This window comes from Equus przewalskii, chromosome 6 (assembly GCF_037783145.1).
Source record: "Equus przewalskii isolate Varuska chromosome 6, EquPr2, whole genome shotgun sequence".
NCBI lineage: Eukaryota > Metazoa > Chordata > Mammalia > Perissodactyla > Equidae > Equus > Equus przewalskii.
In genome coordinates, this window is record NC_091836.1 from 89,917,401 (window position 1) to 89,939,264 (window position 21,864).

The 21,864-nt window shown below is 36.7% G+C and overlaps 1 protein-coding gene across 2 annotated transcripts in view; it reads left to right on the plus strand.

Moving 5' to 3' along the window:
- Nucleotides 1-17,701, plus strand: part of ANO5 (anoctamin 5) — a 96,438-nt gene extending 78,737 nt beyond the window's left edge. For both annotated transcript variants that reach the window (XM_070624516.1, XM_070624517.1), the window contains 5 exons: nt 3,579-3,709; nt 5,912-6,117; nt 7,790-7,968; nt 9,387-9,492; nt 12,520-17,701. In XM_070624516.1, coding sequence (XP_070480617.1) covers nt 3,579-3,709; nt 5,912-6,117; nt 7,790-7,968; nt 9,387-9,492; nt 12,520-12,720 — 823 coding nt within the window. In that variant the 3' untranslated portion in view covers nt 12,721-17,701. The remainder of the gene's footprint in view (nt 1-3,578; nt 3,710-5,911; nt 6,118-7,789; nt 7,969-9,386; nt 9,493-12,519) is intronic.
- Nucleotides 17,702-21,864: the final 4,163 nt, after the last annotated feature.

Below are 21,864 nucleotides of genomic sequence, written 5' to 3' on the forward strand. Positions count from 1 at the left end.
TTGAAATCTATATGAATGGAGAGAAACATTGTATTCATGGATTGGAAGACTCAACCAATTATCTCCAAAATTGATATATAGATTTAATGTTATTCCAAGCAAAGTATCAAGAGGATTTTTGTAGATATAGACAAGTGGATTCTAAAATTTATATAGAGGGCAAAGGAACTAGAATAGCCAAAACTATTTTGATAAAGAAGAATAAAGTTGGAGGAATTACACTACTTGATTTTAAGACAACTGTAAAACTATATTAGTTTTACAAGACTGGGATTGGCAAAGGGATAGATTCATAGATCAGTGGAACAGAGTAGAGACTGCAGAAATAGAGCTACATACATATGGCCATTTTATTTTTGAGAGAAGTGCAAAAACAGTTCATTGAAGAAAGAACAGTCTTTTCAACAACTGGTGCTGGAACAAGTGGACATCCATATGCAAACTAACGAAACTCGGTGTGAACTTTACACCTCATTCAAAAAATGAACTCAAAATGGATTATAGATGATAAAACTATTTTTTTTTTTTTAAGATTTTAGTTTTTCCTTTTTCTCCCCAAACCCCCCCGGTACATAGTTGTGTATTCTTCGTTGTGGGTTCTTCTAGTTGTGGCATGTGGGACGCTGCCTCAGCGTGGTCTGATGAGCAGTGCCATGTCCGCGCCCAGGATTCGAACTAACGAAACACTGGGCTGCCTGCAGCGGAGCGCGCGAACTTAACCACTCGGCCACGGGGCCAGCCCCGATGATAAAACTATTTTTAAGAAAGTAAGGAAGTGATGAGGATAAAATTCAAGATAGTGGTTACTCTGTGGGGATCGAGGAGTTTGTAGTTGGAATGGAGCACGTGGGATTCCTGGCAAAGTTCTCTTCTTGAACTGGGTGGTCTCTTTTCCATTTTGACTCCAGTTACACACGTGTCCATCTGTCTGACATTGTCTCAGAAATCTCAGGGGTTCTGTTCCCTTTTCATTATCTTTTTTTCTCTGTGTTTTTCAGTTTAGACATAAGCAGTATATGTGTTCCTTTTAATCTGCATTTGCTAGAGTACTTCGTATTGTCTCATTGCTTAATTTTTGCCCATTTGGAGGCAAAATGATATCTCAGTCTGGGTTCACTTTGCATTTCCCTGAGTAATGACATGAATGAGCATTTTTTGGTCATATGTATTTCATCTTCAATGAAATGCTTGCTCATGTTGCTTAACCATTTTTCTACTTGTCTGTCTTTTTTTAAGTTGATTTGTAGGAATACTTTATAACTTCTGGTTGCTGTGTTTTTGTTAGTTTGTTTTAGGTTATATGTGTTACAAATATTTTATCGCAACATAAGTTTTGTCCTTCCATTTTTTTAATCGTATCCTTAGATCGCAGTTTCTCAACCTCAGCACTATTGACGTTTTGGGCCAGATAACTCTGTTGTGGGGGCTGCCCTCTGCCACGTAGGAGGTTTGGCAGCATCCTTGGACTCTGTCCACTAGGTGCCAGCAGCCCACCCTCTCGCCAGTTGTGACAACCAGACATCTCTCCAGACATTGCACATGTTCCCTTGTGGGCTAACTCACTCCTAGTTGGGACCCACTGCTGTAGATGCACAAAAGTACATCCTTCTGATATAGTAAAATTTATCCATCTTTTCTTTTATAGGTTGGCATTTTTTAAGTCTTGTTTAATAAATCCTTCCCTACCCCACGATCAAAAAGATATTCTCATACATTTAGCATTGTAACATTATTGTCTTTCTCGTTTAAATTCTTAATATATATAGAAAAGATTTTTGTGTTTGATGTGAAATTCAAATTTAATTTTTTACACTCATGCCCACATATATGTATAATTGTCATGTTACCGTTGATGGAGAAGCTCCTGTTCCCTGGTCTCTGTGATCTGCAATACCATTTATGCCAGACAGCAAGTGCAAGGCTATTTCTGGGTACCGATGCTGTCCCAGGGGTCTGTCCCTGCACCAGTACTACACTCTCTTATTAATGCAGCTCTTTAAGTCTTGACATCTGGTGGGGAAAGTGTTACCAATGGATTGTTCATCTATAGAAGTATCTTGGCTATCCTTGATCTTCAGTCTTTCTGTATAAATTTTAGAAACATCTTGTCAGATTTCACATGGAAAAATATTTTGATTTTTTGTTTGAAATTAGATTTCAGTTGTTTCAATAAAAACACCTGACATTTTTATAATGTCTTTTTATTCATGAACATTTATTTGGACTTAAATGACTTTTTTTTTTTTTTGCTGAGGAAGATTCTTCCTGAGCTAACATCTGTGCCAGTCTTCCTCTATTTTGTATGTGGGTCACCACCACAGCATGGCTAGTGAGTGGTGTAGGTCCGCGCCCAGGAACCAAACACAGGCTGCTGAAGCAGAGTATGCCAAACTTAACCACTAGGCCATGGGGCTGTCCCCTGCACTTAAATGACTTTAAAGATAAATTTAAACTTCTACATACACGTCTTATAAATCTTTTGTCAAATCCATTTATAGGTACTTTTAATTTTAGTTGCTATTGCAATGGTATCTTTTAAAACTTATGTTCTACCTGTGTTTTGTGGATGTATAGAAACGAAATATAGTGATAAACTCTATTATTATTTCTAATAATTTCTGTCTGACTTCATTTGGATTTTCTGTGCAGACAATCCATCACATCATTGTTAGTCATCATAGATTCTCCTTCACGTCCCCTTCTTTGCCTGTTTGTTTTTCGTCTGGTTGTGTTGGCTCAGCCCTCCAGCAGAGCCTTGAGTGTGACCATGCACACTCTTATTTTGTTCTTGATTCTAACAAGAATGCTTCTAACTTTTCCCTGTTAAGAATGATGTCTGCCCCAGGATTTTGGTAGATGCTTTTGATCAGATTAAGGTAATTTCCTTCTTTTCCTACTTTTCTGTCATAAATAGATTTTAATAGGTGCTGGAAATATATCAAATGAATTTTTCTCCATCAATTGACATGATTTTATGTTTTTCTCCTTAAATCTGTTAATGTGGTCTATGACAGTGATTTTCTAATAAAAAACCTTTTTTTTTCCTTAAAGTAGTCCAACATTATCATGATACCTTATTTTTTATATAGTATGGATTTAGTTAGGTAATATTTTGTTTGGGATTATTGCATTTATTTTCATGTGTTACTTGATCCTCTGTATTTCCTTTGTCATACATTTTCTATTGTAACCAATTTCTCATTTCTTTGAGTGTCCTTCTGAGTAGCCTGACAACATGAAGGTTAGTGAATTACACAGAAAAAATGATCCTATGATGACCCCCTCCTCCACATGCTCTTTAACAGAACTCTCTCGGAATAAATGTATTTCCATGGGGAGAGTCAGGGATGTCTTATTTTCTTAATCTCCCCAATAAAGAACTTTGGACCTCAGCATGTGTTGTGAAAAGAACAATTAGATTCTGATTTGGACTTTAGAAGTAGTCATAGCTCTGCTTGCTCCGTGATCTTAAGTTACTTAATTTCCCCTTCTACCAAATTCTGAATCTAACTCTCTGATTCTCTGACCCCTGTTTTTTTAACTCTATTTCATGTGTTTACTCTTGTCACTTCCTACAGCTTGATTCTGAATTGGTGGAGACGCCGAAAAGCTCGGACCAACTCTGAAAAGCTTTACAGTCGATGGGAGCAGGATCACGACCTTGAGACTTTTGGGTCTCTTGGGCTATTCTATGAGTACTTAGAAACAGGTAATTTTCTACCACTGTCTTGAAACACAGAGTCAGGCTGAGCAAAGTAAGTGCTTTTCCAGCTCTTAATATTTCTTCCTGCCTCGCACATAGTAGATGTTCAATAAGTTATTGGATGGTGGCTGAAAAGATAGATGGAGAATATAAAAAAGATTGGCTCAGTATTTATATTCCTCACCGATAGAATGAAGAATGATGTTTAGTTTCAAAACACCAATCTTAGAGATATTTTTCCTATCAGTTGGATGTTAATATTGTTGAACCAAGTAAAGTAAGGATCACTTTTTAACACCTGTCTCAAATTAGCTTAAATAGCTCTTCCTCCTTTTGTTTGCCTCAGTGACAGCTCAGAGAGAGAATAAGTTGAAAAGCATTTCTGGAGCCTGACACACGTTTAGTGTCAGGCTGAGAAGAAGAAGGGTAACAGCACTCGTGCAGCGGAAAGCCCGGCTGACCATGAGAAATGCATAAGGCATTCTAGGGACGGAACAAAGAAGAGATCTCGAGGTGGCATTTTAGGAGAAATAATGATGGGGCTGCTTGTGTAGTCTACTCAGAGTGCTTCATCTCAAGGGACCTTCTCTGCTTCTCTGGTGGAATTAGGAGGACAATTTTCTTAACTTACTTTCTAGGCCCATAAAATCATGGTGGCATGAACGAAATGATCTGAAATTATTTCTGATTCTCCACCGTAATACATACATATGATATCTGGATTGAAATAGGTAAATTTAGGACAAATAGAAAGAAGACTATTTTATAAGCTGCTTGTAAAATTAGGTAGTCCTTGCTTTATGGAGTGATAAGGCTGTAATTTTTAATTAATTATGTAAGTTTCAAATGAATTGTGCATAAATGCATTAAAGATAGCTGAAATTAAAAGATGAAATCAAGGTTTCATGACAAGATTACCATTTATTGAGACACATCTAAGAGTCAATTTATTCTGGATGTGTTACACATCCGTTATCTCTAATCTTGAAACATTCTAGAGAGTAGTCACTGTTTGCTGCATTTTACTTTAGAGGATACTGAAACTGTGATGGGTTAATTAATTTGCCATGGGCTGCAGGATTTTAGATACGGATCTGGGATTTGAACCTAGAAAATTCAAGCTGTTTCTACATGACGCTTCCTCTTAACCTATCGCTTGGTTCAGTAGAGAAGGCAAGAAAAGAGGTGGTTTGTTCACTTAGTTTAGTGACGACAAGACTGAGTTTTATAAGGCAGTCTCATGAGATAAGCTGAAATCTAGACACAACCAAGACCCATCTGAAATAGAGGACTAGCAGGAGATTCCTTCTTTCTTCTTTCCTTCAATGGAAAGCCATTCCTGTATCTCAGACTGTTTTTTCCTTACTTGTGTGAAACCCAGGCTGCCAGTTGCGTGGAGTCTTTTACCACAAGCATTGTTGGAAACAAAAGAACAAAAATTGGAAGAGAAGCCGGCTTCTACACAAGCGTTGAGTCTTAAAGAGGAAAGAGTAAAACCTATTTAGAAAGATGTCAAGATGGTACATTGGATGAGGACCTCGACAAATACCTCATTCCAGAAAATGTGTATTTCCTTTGCCCACATATAATTTATGTTTCTGATGCTTTAGATCATTTTCTGATTTATTCTCAAATATCTTGTTTTGCACTGCCTTTTCATCTGTTAGCTTCTTTAAATCTTAAATAATGCATTTGTTGATAAGGCTTGTAGTTGAGTGCTTTTATATACCCAGCACGTGCTGGCCATTGGAAGCATCCAAATGAATCAGTCATTATCCTTGAGCACAAAAAAGTACATAGATTACCAAGGGAGTAAACCTTGATTGCCTCGCTGATGTGCCAATACCAGGATATAAAGGCTAGACCTGCATAGACCTAAACATAGCCCACTATAAAAGGCTGTGTTTTAAGAGGATTAAGTATATCCTATCTAATAAGAATGGACGCTTTCTTCAGACAAGCAGATCTCAAAACAAAACAGTAAGGTCGGAGCTGAGCTATGCGTACGCAGTTTCTCTTTCCTATTCTAGCAAGCAGATAAGTCCCTATGCCTCCCACAGGGAGGAGGGAGTTGGCAGATGGAAGAGACCTGGACTGTTGTGCTGGTGTAGATCCCTCCAAAATGAGGGAAGTGGCCAGAGTTGGGTGGAGTGTCCCCTCTTTTCCCCTCCACGATAATGAGTGTGAATTTTTCTTTTTTCTCTGCAGTTATCCAGTTTGGATTTGTGACATTATTTGTGGCCTCTTTTCCTTTGGCTCCTCTTCTTGCTCTCTTGAATAATATCATAGAGATCCGAGTGGATGCCTGGAAACTTACTACTCAGTACAGGAGACCTGTAGCTGCTAAAGCTCATAGCATAGGTGTTTGGCAAGACATTCTTTATGGAATGGCTGTCCTTTCTGTGGCAACTAATGTAAGTGTACCTATTTCGGGGGTGACTTTGTATTTTATTTTGTTTTCCTGGGGATGGGGAGATGTGAATGATGCTTAACTCACTCTTTATTTACATTGATCTCTTCATGGTGACAATCCATAAAATAAAACATCCCTAAACTTCGGTGCACTAAACAACACAGAGAGATCTATGACAGACAAATTCTTAGAAATGCAAGGAAAATTATAAAATCACTCTTGTTAAAATACTATGATAACAGTTTCATAGGGTGTGACAAAGTAGACAGAAAATCAGTAATGGTATAAAGGGTTTGAGTAATGCAGTTAAAGCTTGATTATACATAAAGTTGTTTACTACAAACAGAGAATACACAACAGTTACCTATTACATTTATGGAGCACTTATTAACAATAATAATAAAACCAAATTCCCCAAAGCAGAAATTTTGCAGTCCATGTTCACCTACAGTAATGGTTTAAAAATTGAAGTTGATAATAAACTAGTTAAAAAGGAAAATCTAACTGCTCGACATCCACGCTTCTAAGTAAGCTTTATCGTATAAAAAGGAAACGAAATTGAAATTATAGAAAGCTTAATTAAAATGAAAACCTATGAGAATCAACTAAAACCACAGTTACAGAAAAATTCAGAGCAATAAATGCTTTCCCTATTAAAAAAGACTGAAAACCATGAGCTGAGTATATACCTTAAACTAAGGCAAAATGTAAAACTAATCAATAAAAAGTAGTAAGAATTAATAAAGATATAATCAGAAATAATCAAATTAGGAAACAAACAAAAAGCAATATAATTGCTAAATAAATAAAGAGTTAGTTCATTGAAAAGACAAATAAAACAAGCAAAACTCTGAAAAACTCTAACAAGAAAAAAGTGTTGTAAGGTGCAAGTGAGAAAATTATGGGAGATTGCTATGTAATCATTTATTCCAATACATTTTTAAAGTCTATTTGAAACTGACACTTTTTTAGAAAATAAAAACTGCCAAAATTTATTCAGTAAGTTATAGAAAACCTGAGTGCACCAATAGCTACAGAAGTAATATTAGACATTTTAAAAAATCTACCACTAAAAATGTAGATGGCAGAGCCAGATGGTTTTAAATTGACTTATCTAACCTAAAGGAAACATGCTATTGATACTATTCCAGAGCTTAGGAAAGGAGGAGAAAACACCATTCCGGGGGAATCAAATAGTTACTTGATTAATTGCACTGAACTGTGGGAAATTTACCAGCACAGGGTCTTCTGTCTCTCCATTCCCTCCCTGCCGGCCTCCTGCATGCGCGCACGCACACACACAATCACTGCCCTAACCTGTGGAGTTGGTCTAGGCAAGGGAATTTGGTTAAGGAGAGTGTGAACTGTACTGTGAAACAAGGAGAAATGTAAGAAACAGCAAGGCATGGTGGAAACAGCATGGTGTTTGGGGATACATTTAGGCTCAGTTTTCAACTTAGCCACTTTCTAGCTATGAAATTTTGGAATACGAATCATACACTGTAAATGAACTATTTTATCTTTTAAGCCGAAGACTTATAGATTAACATGATTTGTAATAACATTTTAATCATTTGGCATCCACATGGCACATGGAACTGAGAGATGCACAAATCGGATATTTTTAAAACTGGATTGTTAGCTCATGATCTCTCTCTTGCTTTGTCCTTCAGGCTTTTATTGTAGCGTTTACGTCAGACATCATTCCTCGTTTAGTTTACTACTATGCCTACTCAACAGATGCCACTGAGCCCATGAAAGGATATATCAATAACAGCCTGTCGACATTCCTGATCGCTGATTTTCCAAACCACACTGTACCTTCAGAAAAACGAGACTTCACCACTTGCAGGTTTCCTCTTGTTTTCTTAGGTTTCAATTTTGCCCTTTAAATATATGTCTTAAGTTCTCTGTTTCCTTCATTTCTTATGATGTACAAGATTTACTTGGAGCAGTAAAAATCCTGGATGAAAAAAGTGCATCAGTTCTAGAATTCACACGTTGTGTGATTCTGATTTGGAAAAGTAGAATGTCCAAAAGTAAGAGAAAATTAGGGGTAGAGATAATATCAGTTTTCAATTGTTTCTTATTTTCTAAATTTATTAGAAAGACTTCTCACCAAGAAATGCCCCTTGGTCCCAAGTTGTAATATCTATAGATCATACAGCATGATCATTGTATATATGCATTTAATCTACTTGAATTTAACTATATATCCTTGAAAAGAGAGAGTGAGAAAGAGAAATAACAATATGACGAGTTCACCAGCCACCCCACCTGAGGGTTTCTTCCTCACGGAGAACAGGAAACTAGATTTGTGAACCTACTGTTTCCACACTCAGTGTATCATGTACTAGGAGGATCTTTTACTCTGGGATGGAAAGATTATATTTCCGTATAATCTTTATATAATATATATAATTATATTTTACTACATAAATATATATATATATATATATATATATATATATATATATATATATAAAACATCAAAGCCCCTTAACTTAACTCTTAAACCAACAGCTTCATCTGGGATTCCAAGACAGAAACAGCAAAATGTTGCAACACAGGTAGACAAAATCATTGTTATAGTCTATATTTGCATATAGAGGAATTATAGGATAGTGTTTAAGAGCATGGACACTTGTGTCCGATTTCTTGATGTCATCACTTCCTAGCTGGACTAAGTCTTTGAAGAACATCAACATCTCGCAACTTTGTAGAAAACAATGAGATTACCAAGTTGAGCACTAAGAAAACTCCAGAAGGATGGTAAGGAAAACAAAAGCAATGCAACGTCAGATAAGCCAAGAGAAAATAGAGTTTCAAGAAAGTAGATGGCCCACAATGTCAAGTCCTATCCTTGAAAGATCAAATAAGATGATGATTAAAACGTTCCTTCAATTTAATGACAGGAAACAGTTGGTTTCCGTGGAGCGATGGGTAGAGCTAAGTATGTTAAGGAGTAGGAAGAAAGGGAATGGAGACCACAAATTTTGCTGACTGGAGAAATTTGTCTCTGAAGGGCAGGAGAGAAGTTTCGCTGAGTCTCCCCGTCTCACTTGAGCTGCATCAGTACTCTACATAAGTAACGTATGGCCATGATTTTTATCCATACAAGAAAAATAAATGTTTCATGAGAGCAGTTATCCTCCTATGACTTGACTTTTGTGATCAACTACAAGGGTCTTAAGGGAAATAACAAGAATTTCTGCTGGGCCTCGCTGTTTGAAGTGATAGCTCACTTTTGCATTTACTTGTATTTTTCAGGTACAGAGATTACAGGTTTCCTCCTGATCATGATCAGAAATATTTTCATAATATGCAGTACTGGCATGTCCTTGCTGCCAAGATGACCTTCATCATAGTTATGGAAGTAAGCCTGTCTTAACTTTCGTTCTAGCTAGTCTGTTTTCTCCTTTTAGGCATGTATTTCTAAAAGTATCTGCTCAGCAGAAAAATTAGCATTATCTCAGTAAATTGTTTTGAAATAAGTATTTGTTGTCACAAAAAGCAACTTAGAGATATTTTCAGTACAATGGATTGCCTGTTATTCACTTACTATTGCTGACGATATTAAGGTGACAGGAAAGAAAAGAAAAAATATGGCCTCTTCCCTGGAGTTCAGGAAAAGGGCAGAGGACCCACTGGTTTTACTGAATACCTATTGTACACTGGTGCCAGAGGCTATGATAGCAACCTTGTAAGTTAGATTTTATTATTCACCCTTGAAAAATGAATCTGAAACTCAGCAAAATTAGGGAATTGGTTTAAAGATAATCAGCTAATATTAGCCCTGAGTTTCAACGCCAGAGGTCTCACTCCCAAGCCTCTGCTCCGCCCACCATGTTTCCTCCCTTGTGGACTGTCTCGTCTAGTTATGGATGTAACGCATGCAATAAGAGAGAACGGACACAGAGAGGGTGGTTGAATAAGCTACAGACCATCAGCCATGTGGCCAGTGAGGGAGAGAGTAGATGGAAGGCATTTTTTCACTTTCCAGCAAAGCTCAGTAGTAGACAAGTTAAATGCAAGCACACACAAATTCCAGTCAGTTTTTGTTCAGTTTATTTTACTTTTATCAAAGTTATACATGTAAATAGTTTAAAGTCAAATAATTCCACATGATGAAAAAAAGAGCAGTCTTATGTAATATTCCTGCCTGTGGTTTTCCTCTTTCTCTCTCAGTTCTTTATGAATTTATCACTCTTTCATTCCACATCTTCCATCAGAAGTTTGGATTACCTTTCACTCTGATAAATTGCCCCAAAATTCTTTTGATTTTTTGTTTTTCTTTCTTTATTTTTCCTTTTAATCTTTTGAATCATCCCAGGCTCTGTCTGACCCACCATCACCCTAAAACTTCTCTTCACCTTCTTTTGTATTGAATCCTGCATTTTCTGCAATCTGTGTTTCTCCCATTCTTGGGTTGCTTGCTTATTTCGATGAAGCGCATCTTTCAGTAATTTTCTGAGGAAAGTTATAGGCCATCAATTTTGAATATTGAAAATTTCTTTTCTTTCTTCATAGATGATTAATTGGTATAGAATTCAAGATGAAAACTCATTCTCCCTGAAAAAATTTTAACCGACTTTATTTAGGTATTCCTGAAGTTTTTTAAGACATTGCTCTATTTTCTGTCAGCTTCCAGTGTTGTGATAAAATCCACTGTCATTCTGATTCCTCAGTCTTTATGATCCTTTCACAAATCAATAAGCTTTGAGCATTCTTTCACTAGCCCTTCTTTTATGAAGCTTCACAAGACAGTGCCTTGATATTGGACAACATTTTGTTGCTCTGAACACTCACTGAACCCTGTGGATCTGAAAATTGTGCTTACACTTCAAGTTGGGAAACTTGCCTGTGTTATTTCTTTGATAATTTCCTTCTTTTCTCTGTTCCGTCTTTCTGGGACTCCTATTATTCGGATGTTATACTTCCTGTTTTGAAATTCTAATTATCATTTATTTTCTCTCCTATAAATGGAGGGATTCATGGGGCCGGCCCCGTGGCCAAGTGGTTAAGTTCACGCGCTCTGCTACGGCAGCCCAGGGTTTCCCTGGTTCGGATCCTGGGCGCAGACATGGCACCACTCATCAGGCCACATTGAGGTGGCGTCCCAGGTAACACAACTAGAAGGACCCACAACTAAAATATACAGCTATATACTGGGGGGATTTGGGGAGGGAAAAAAAAAAAAGAAGATTGACAACAGTTGTTAGCTCAGGTGCCAATCTTTGAAAAAAAAAAAAGTGGAGGGATTCATGCTTTTGTCTTTTTATTCTACTATTCTTTTGCTTCCTTCATTACCTCTGTTTCCCCTTAGTTCCTATTTCTGTGTTTCGATCTTTTTCTTTCATGTTAGACTTTCTTACATATTTGGTGGTTCTTGGCAATCTGCTTATGTATAAGAGTCAAGCAGTGCATGCTGACTATAAGCTTTGTGTGCATACAGGGGGAAGGTCTCTTGCATTTCACTGTAGGATGATAAGGTAGTGAAGGGACTTTTTCATTTGAGACCTACAAAATTTTGATATCTGTAGTTCTAATTTCACAGACTATGTCCCCAGAGAAAAATCCTCTAACCGCCTGTCTGTTGAGCCATCTCATGGCTGCCTGTGTTCTGAGAGCTGAGCAAGGCAGGAGGGACTAGGGATCCTGGGATTCAGTGTGCCAAATTCCACTTAGCTGCCCTGTTTTCAATATGGCACCGCACCTCCATCCTCCACTAGCTTTGGTGTCCCTGAGTCCACAGCTTTCTCTTTTAATTTCTACAGAAAATAAATTACTCAGTTACTGCCACGGTGGGGTCAGAAAGTAGTTCCTGGATACGGATGGGAGAGGTTCTGAAAATTCAACTCCTCCTTGTACAGATTTTTAACTAATCCCCTTATTTTCAACTCCACCCACACTTATGCCTGCAGAGTCCTTAGGACCTTCTTTCCTGAACTTTTCTGATGATCTGAAACAAAATTGGCTTTTGTCTGGTTGGTTTCTACCGTCACCAAGTCACCAAATGCAAGCTTAGGTGCCAGCTTTCTTCACTCTCTTGACTCTGTTGTCACTGTTCCCTCTCTCTTCTTTTTGTCTTTGTGAGTTATACCATTTTTTTAAAATTCCCTTACAAATATGTTAGTAGGTTTTCAGGAGGGAGCGTAGATAAACAGTATATTCAATAACTGTATTCAACTGGAATTTCTGTAATTACATATTTTAGTATATATTTGTTTAATGTTAATCTTTGTAGGAAAGTTCCAGGACAAGGACTTCATCTTCTTGCTTTTCCTTGTACCTTTTGTGTCGAGTATAGTTTATTGAATGAATGAAATGATTTGTAAGAACTTCCTGCTGGACATTTGACAAGTCTAACAGTGTCTCTGATGTGCTTTTCTGTTTCCTCCAGCACATTGTGTTTTTAGTTAAATTTTTGTTGGCCTGGATGATCCCTGATGTTCCAAAAGATGTTCTGGAGAAAATCAAGCGAGAAAAGTTAATAACTATCAAGATTCTCCATGACTTTGAGCTTAACAAATTAAAAGAGAACTTGAGAACTAGTTCTGCTGAATTTTCCAAGCGAGTCATGATCCAAGAAAACCAAGTATAGCTGGGCAAGTCAACACTCTCATCACCATATTGAGGAGCAGTTGGTGGCCTGTCTGGCTGGACAACTCTCCCCTGGTTTTAGGGCCAGAGGCCAGAAGCCATGTGTCAGTTTTACCCCTTCTTCTTCTTCTTTTTTAACTCCAAAAGTTTTTGTATACTTTTATAGAGGCCATCTTTATGAGGTCGGAAGAATACCACTTGTCTGCTGCATTGGCAGGGCCCTCCCCAGATACTGTTTTCTGGGCTTCTATAAATGATTGTTAAAAGTGCACATGGAATCAGAATACTGGAAAATCATGGGATGTTGCAGCTTAGAATTAAACACTGGACGTGGGCTGTCCCATCGCCTCCAGAGCCTCTGCACATTTTCATGGTCTTCTGTTGGGTTGTTTTATACCTCTTTCCCATCAAGAAAATGTTGGGACAAAAAGAAAAGAAGTCAAGAGGCCTACTGATCCATATATATCCTGCCATTTTAGACTATGCAAATGAAAAACCAAAATCACCTGACGTAAGGAAACTCACATATTAAAAATATTGGTTAGATATCATGGCAGGGGTTTGTTCCTGAAATCATCCTGAATAAGTTAAACTTCCATCAAAATCCCAGATGGTCCTTCCCGAGTTGATTTTTCAAGAGACAGAATGTTTGGCTTCCAACTCAAGACTAACAACTCAGTTCTTAAAAGATAACATCTTGGTAACAGTAGTTTCAAAACTGGATTGTCTTATCTGGAAAACAGCATTAAGAAGTGGTTATATTGCTTCAGGTCTTCAAGTAAATGAAAGACATTATAGAGAAGTAAATGTGTCTTCTTAGTGGTTAACAAATGCAAGACAATGTCTATTGATTAATTTACTGACCTTCATCTAAAAAAATCGTTGAATTATTTTTAAAAATCCTTTTTATTCTGCAATACCTATTTTGCATCATGAAGCCTGTTTGAGCATTAGTTATTTGTATAAGTTAGGTACAAGTTGTTTATAAAATTTGATCTCTTTGTTTAAAGAAATCTCAAATCTTTTAATGAATTGACAATCTTTTCTATTGAGGCATCGCTTCATACAACGCTCAGTGCCTTGTTCCTATGCCTTTGACACACAAGAAGTGTTATTATTGGCTGTTAATATGACATGGTGTAACATCTCAAATGTGAGCTTGTTTTAGAGAAATTATCAGTTTAACATCAATCCCAGAGTATAACACCAAAAAGGGATCAACCAAGTGAGAATGAGGTGATGGATTTGATAGCTAAGTGAAATAAAATATTTGTTGAATTCTTTCTTTCATACTTAGGCCTATGGCACATGAACACCAGTTCTTGTTCCTCTTTCCCAAAATACTTCATTTGGATTTTTAACACTTTAGAGTCAGAGATACTGTGCAGTTACATAGTATTTGAATCTGTAGTTTCAAATTACACTCCACTTTCAAAAGAATAGTGTTTTCTTAATTGCATACAAAAGAAGAAACTTTATCACAAGATGTTTTCTTTTAAAGTAGTGGTTCATTATTTAATGCTAATACATTTTTGTGAAAGTACCAGTATTAAGAATATGGCAGGTAGTATTAACTAATGATCAATATTAAGCATTTAGAACTGAGGATTATAAATTTTATAAGACCATGAGACAGTTACCCCAATATTGGTAGTAATGATTTGTCATCCTCTGTGTAGATTTTATGAACATTTTTGCGTCATTTGAAATTCATTATTGAAGAGTAGTTTCACATGTTGAGGAGATATATTTCTTGCTTGAGAAAATGAGTCAGTGTTGCTATGAAATAAGCCATGGATGCAGCATCTTTGGCTTGTGAAATTAAACTCTGTGTTACTACGATGTTGTACGTGGCACACAGCTCATATTGCTTCTTCCTGGGTGCTAATAAAAATAAGGAAGAGCATGGAATTGGTTTCTTGGATATAAGCTTTAATTTTTATGGCTGAACATTACATATAGAGCTAGATCGTAAGATAAATAAAGACAAATTTAACTCACAAAATTATCTTAAAACAAAGCAACTCAAGTGTCGAGTTTCGAGGATGTATGGAGAACTAACCAGGGAGAAAATAGTTTTCAAGAAAAGTAAATAGTTCCTATGATTGGGATATATTTTCCTTTTAAGATGTTATTCACAAGTACTTTATATCATGTTTTAATTTTCTACCAAAAAGTTTCTTCTTGTTTCACAAATTTTAAAATGAAATACAAGTATCCCTCATTTTCCTAAAAGCTTGCTAACCAGAATCCGAAGCCAAATCGATTCAAAGCAGTTTGTCTTATCTAATTAAACCCACTGGTCATTATGGGAGGGCTGAATCAAGAGTGCCTCACTACCAAATGTAAGTTGATATGTATCACCATGGCACACATGTGCATCTAATCAAACCCATAATTACTTTTTTAAGAATTGTTCCAAGAAACATTTGAGATCTTATTTGAAATAGTTTTAAGTGCAAAAGCCAAAAAATTCACAACTCTTTTCAGATGTCATCACCAATTGTTGCCTCCATCAGTTCTCTTTGCACACAAGATGCAGAAGCCACTTCAAAATATTTATTTTAGAAGAATCCGTCAACAAGGGAGTGTCTTAATTAAATGCAATGCTGTCTCATTTTTGCTGCATCTCGTGACTCCTTTTGGCTGTAACACTCTTCTTTTAACGAAGCCATTAAGCAAGTTATCATGGAGAAGAAGGAGAGAAGATGAAGATAAGAAGAGGAGGGTCAGAGGAAAAGAGATCAAAAAGGTCTCTCCTTATAAACCCACCCCACGCATGCTTCTGTGGGGGGAGAGGTGTCATGAGGCGGCGTGTTGCAGCTGTGGGTGGTAAGATGGATGTCTCTGTCCTAAGCCATCTAATGAGGGTGAGAGAAACAGCAAAGAAATTTCAAATTGAAAACTATTATGTGTCAAAAGTGAAACTTTGATTCCGAAGCGATTTTGCAGCATTGAGTGCTGTGTAGCCCCGGATCTCTGTTGACTGACTGCAGCTGAGGGTGAGGAAGTTGTCCTGCTCATTCAAAACAAGAACTTACTGTTTTGAAAGGAACTCTCTAATAGTTGTTTTTAATTAGTAATAGTTGTGTTATCAAAGAATCTTATTAGGGAAAGTAGCATTTCAAATAGTACCATTGGCCAGGCTTAGAAGCCTGCTCCCATGATTCACTATAACTATCGTATCATTCTTTTTCTAGACAGTTTTACGCTTCTACATCATAGGTAATAACTAAAGTATGTCGGTTCGTCCAGCATTATGTAAAAATTCATGAGAATATCAAGGATCTCATGGTTCAGTGTGTGTGAGGTACCTGCTTCCATCACCCCCAGATATTCAATTAGGTATGTCTTTCCTGTGAGTGATTATGTACCATGGTGTTCACCAAAACAATAAGTGCCCCTTTTCCTTTTCTTTCTTTCTTCTAATTTTTTCTTTTTTTTTGCAAGGAGCTTAGGGTATGCAGGTATGCAGGGAAATTTGTTCTTAAGTAACATGTACATAAATCTCAAGAGATTCAAATTCACTCAGTGAATAAAGTAATGCTTAATTTTAAACTACATTTTGATATGAACTCAATTTATTCTTACAGTAAAATGTTGATATGATTTTTCCGAATTTGAGTGCTCTAAGACGTTTTAAGTCTTTTTTTGTTTAGAAACATTAATATGCTTTGCATGTAACATGTTTCATGAAGTTACATTTGTCACATTTAAAGATGGAAATTCCTTGACGTAAGAGGCTTGATGGTCCAGAAAAATTGGAAAAGGTGGTAGGTTTATTTTGTTGCTTTTTCACTTTCTTTTTTCTACTTTGGGAGGGGATAAAGGTGTAGAGGAAGACCAAAAGGGGAAAATAGTATGTTGAGATGTTGTCTGATTTTTTTTTCTGGTCCCATCTTCCCCAAAAGGAAATTGGCAACCACTTTCATTAGAGTCATCTGGGCTCCTTGTGAGAAATGCATAGCCCTTGATCCTGCCCCAGATCGCTAGGAGAACAGACTCTATGAGAGGGGCTTTAGAAAATCTCCAGGGTTACCTTTTGGGGATATAACATTGATGAGAATTTCATAAAATGCCAAATTCTCTATCCTAAAGCATTTTTTTTTAATAACTCTCAAATATTCATTTATCATTCCAACCCATCAGGAAAATACGTCAAGTCATGTAGACTCAGGATTTCCAAATCTGTAGAATTGCTCTAATCCTGCAGTATGAAGAAGTAGTTGAAATCTTATACACTAAGAACCCTAGACCTGTAGTTGCTACTTTATTAAAAAAAAATAGCTTAAGAAAGGTAAAGATATCATGTATTTGATTTTACCAATATACTCAAGGAAATAAAGTGCATACTGAGCAGAAATTAAGGTGACTACATCACATTCTAAGTATTTGAAAGAAAGAAATAGATTCTCAGGATTTAATCTGGATAGCAAAGCTACTATGACTATTGTAGAATAAAGGATTTGTTATAGAAGATAGACCTTTTGAAATTGTGGGAGGAACTGGGAAGTAATGGTCTGGAAGGGAGATTTGAAGGGTCAGAGAAAAGGCGCCACTCAGCTTTCCTGAAACACTCCTGTAGTAGTGGATATCTAAGTGGATATCCAAGTGCTGAAATGAGACTGGGAAGGACAGCTAGAGAAGTCTGTGGCAGCTGTTGCTTCTGTAGAGCTATGACTGCTGTGAATTTTCAGCCAAGTTTCATTCAGGGCCACTGCTGCTCAGGAAGATCTGGACATGGAGTGGAAAAGAGTGAGGACAAGCTGGAGCCAACTGTATGTCCTTCACCATGTCAGGCCTCGAAGACCTTGAGAGAGAAATAACTACTGCTTCACTTCTGTCTGCCTGCTTTGCAAATCTGACCTGACACCAAACAGGGAAAAGGCTTCTGGAAATTGCAGCTCCAGCTTAACCAAGTTGACATAGTACAAACTGCCGTATAGACCAAAAAATATTAATAAAATTATTGATCATTTGAACATTGTGATTAAAAAATAGACTTAATTTGCCTTCATAAAATGTTGTATGCAATGACTGAAGAACAGGAATTTCTTCTTAAGCACATTCTAAACATTTAAAAAATCTGACCAAAGGGGCTGGCCCCGTGGCCGAGTGGTTAAGTTCGCGCGCTCCGCTGCAGGCGGCCCAGTGTTTCGTTGGTTCGAATCCTGGGCACGGACATGGCACTGCTCATCAGACCACGCTGAGGTGGCATCCCACATGCCACAACTAGAAGGACCCACAACGAAATACACAACTATACCGGGGGCTTTGGGGAGAAAAAGGAGAAAAATAAAATCTTTAAAAAAAAAAAAATCTGACCAAATATCAGGCTGTTAAAAAAAAAAAACACTGCGAATTTCAAAGGACTAAAATTAGTCTGATAATTTTCTCTGTCCACAATAAAATGAAACTAGAAGACAATAGTAAAAAGATAACTAGGAAAATTATTTAACAAATTTTGAAATAATTTGATCAAAATGTAATCAAAATGGAATTTAGAAGACAATTTTAATTACATGGTAACAAAAGTGCTGTACAGCTCAAATTTTGTGCATGCACTAAATACTTCCTATGGGTGGTTTTTAGGGGAAATATATAGCCTTTAATTAGGCTATTCAGAAAGAACGTGGACAGAAAAAAACAGGCTAAGCATTGAAAGAAGTTAGAGAACAGTAATGCAAATAGAAAATAGGGGAAACGAAAAATCAATTTAGAGGAGAAATTAATGAAAAGCATACAGAAAAGATTATTCTTCAGGAAAACATGTTAGAGTCTGCTCCTTTATAATCAGCAATGGGAAATTACACTTCTAGTAATTATATCCTGGATTTTGCTCAGACCATTGAAACCCTTAGAACAACTAGAAAAATTGGGTAAAATGCTTAAAAAATTGAAAATATCAAGCAAATTACAAGGCAAAGGGGGACTTGTGGCATTATAGAATCAATATCTAGGAAAGGAGAGAAAAACAGTCAGAGAGTTAAGCCTGTGTTTGTGGTCATTTTTCCCTCAAGTAAATTGGAGATTCCAAAAGCTAAAGTAAAGCTGAAAGGAAGAGACGTTCAGCTGAGTATTCAGCAGTCTCAGGGCTTAGGAAAAATATTTAAGTTTAGTGTCCACCAAGGATACATAGCCCTGATAAAATTCCAGAGCTTTCTGTTGCAACATCACCTATAAGGACACAGAAAGGTTAAAAGTCACATAACAGAAAAAAGATACTCCATGGAAACACTGGCTAAAATAAATGAAATAAAATAGATCTATATGTATATCAGACAAAGTAGATTGTGAGGCAAGAGACAATACTAGAGATTGAGATATTTTATAATGAAAAAATGGTATTTTTTAAAAGAATACATAACTCTTCTAAATATGGACACATCTAGTAAAATGTATAAAAATATAGAAAAGAAATGTCGATAGAACTAAAAGGGATAATAAATACACAACTTATTTGAAGATGTTAACATGCTCTTAATACCTAGAAGACTAAACAAGAAAAAATATGCAATAAAGATATGGAAAATTTAAATAATGCAATCAATCAACATGGCAACTGAAATATAGATAAAATTACATCCGACAATGGCAAAATACACATTCTTTTCAAATTCACATGAAACTTTTACCAAAATAGATTATATCCTGGACCATAAGTCATACCCAATTAATTTCAAAAAACAGAAATCATTCAGAGTATATTCTCTGACCATAGGGGATTAAATGAACCCAACAACAAAAAGATAATTAGAAAATCTCCCAAAATGTTTCTAAATTAAAGAACATAGTTCTCAATGCCATATGGATCAGAGAAGAAATCTCAATGGATATTAGATAACATTTTTTAAATTAAAATGAATATTGACATCTCAAAATTTGTGCGAAGCAGCTAAATCACTTTTAAGAAAAATATCTAGAAATCTTAATGCATACCTTAGAAAAAAATTATGGAAATCAATTATTTAAGCTTCTATCTCGAATATATAGGGAGAGAAGTTGGCAATATAAGCCCAAAGAATGGAGAAAAGAGTAAATAATAAAAGTCAATGAAGTAGAAAGCAAGCATACAATAGAGAAAATTAACAGACAAAAGTCTATTCTTTGAAAAAATTAGCAAAAGTGATAAATAGCAAGAAATGATCAAGAAAAAGAGATATCCCACATTACCAAAATCAGGAGAACATTTTCAGCACTTGGGAATAGGCAAAACAATAAGCATTAAAGAAATGATAGATAAATTTAACTTCTTTAAAATTAGGAAATTCTATTCAATAAAAGACAACATTAAGATTGTGAAAATAGGAGAGTGATGTCACCATCATGGCACAGTGAGCTCTCCTGGTAAACTCTCCCCTCTAAGATACAATGAAAAGGACATTCATATTCCAATAGAGGACATGCACACAACACAAAAGACATCTGAGAGACCCACACAGCCATAACCTCTGAAGGTGGAAGTGCTGGAGAGCCCCTCCAGTGAGGAAGTGGAACAAGGTAAGAGAAACCTCTTCCTCCCAAAGGACAGCAACTCAGGGACTGCATGTGGCACCAAGAGGAAAGGGGAGGGGCGCTGGCCCTCCAAGGGAATGCCATTACTCTCTAGGTTCCCTCACAGCCCGAGGGAAAGCCTCACACAGAGGTTACTAGCTATCACAGGGATGTCTTCATAAGCTAACACCCCAGGAGAGCAGATAGTGAGAGCAGAGCAAGAAGCCCTTGAGACTGTGCAGAAGAAAGAAAGCACCCCTCCCCCCATGCCGTGCCCCAGTTCAGCAGCTGGGAGCTGAAATGCAGATCATAGTGGGCTCAGAATACACAGCTCTTGTCCACTCCTCATGGCAGCAAGTAAAAGCAGCAATCAAATACGACCACAATGCAGAACCACAAATCTATGCCATATAGCAGTATGAAGAAATATATTAAATATCCAGACCAGAAGGAAAATGGCAATTGCCCAGAAATCAACCCTGAAGTCACAGAAATCTATAATCTAAATGACAGAAAATTCAAAATAGCTATCATACAAAAACTCAACAAGTTACAAGAAATTGCAGACAGTTCAATGAATTCAAGAGCTACTTCACAAAAGAGATTGAAACTATAAAGATGAAGCAATCAGAAGTATTGGAGATGAAAAACAATGGATGAGATAAAGAAGAATATGGATTCCCTGAACAATAGAGCTGGTATTATGGAGGAACAAGTCAGCAATATTGAGGACAGAAATAAAGAAATGCTTCAGATGGAGGAGGAGAGAGAATTGAGACTAAAAAGAAATGATGAAATTCTCCGAGAAATATCCCACTGAATTAGGAAATGCAACATAAGGATTATAGGGATTCTAGAAGAAGAGAAGGAGAATGGAGCAGAAAGCTTGTTCAAAGAAATAGTAGTAGAGAAGTTCCCAAATCTGGATAAGGAGCTGGAAATGCAAGTGAAACACCAGTAGCTCTCCCAACTATATCAGTGTAAAAAGACATACCACAAGGCATATAGTAGTGAAGCTGGCAAAAGTCAATAACAAAGAAAAGATACTAAAGGCAGCAAGGCAGAAGAATATAACTTACAAAGAAACTCCTATTAGGCTCTCAGCAGTTTTCTCAGCAGAAACTCTACAGGCTAGAAGAGAGTGAAATGATACATTCAAATCTCCAAAGACAAAAACATTCAGCCAAGAATATTCTATCCAGCGAAAATACCCTTCAGATATTATGGAGAAATAAAAAACTTTCCCAGATAAACAAAAGCTAAGGGAGTTCATCACCACAAGAGCCCCCACCACGAGAAATCCTCAGGAAGGCACTCATACCTGAAAAAAGAAGAAGAAAGGGGCCACAAAACCCTCAGTAAGGACACAAATAAGTAAAAAAAAAAAAGCAGAAAATCGTAGCTGTCCTTCAGAACAGGTTAGCAAACACTCAAGTAAAACATTAAATAGAAAGAGAAAGAAGACACCAAAAATAAATATAATCTTGTCATTTTAACCACAAAGTCACAAGATGAAATAAGACATAACAAAAAGAACTTAGGAGGGGAAAAGGAAAGGGATGGAATCAGCTTAGTCTAAGGAAATAAGAGCTTATCAGAAAGTAGATTATCTCATCTACAAGATTTTTCATACAAACTTCATGGTAACCAC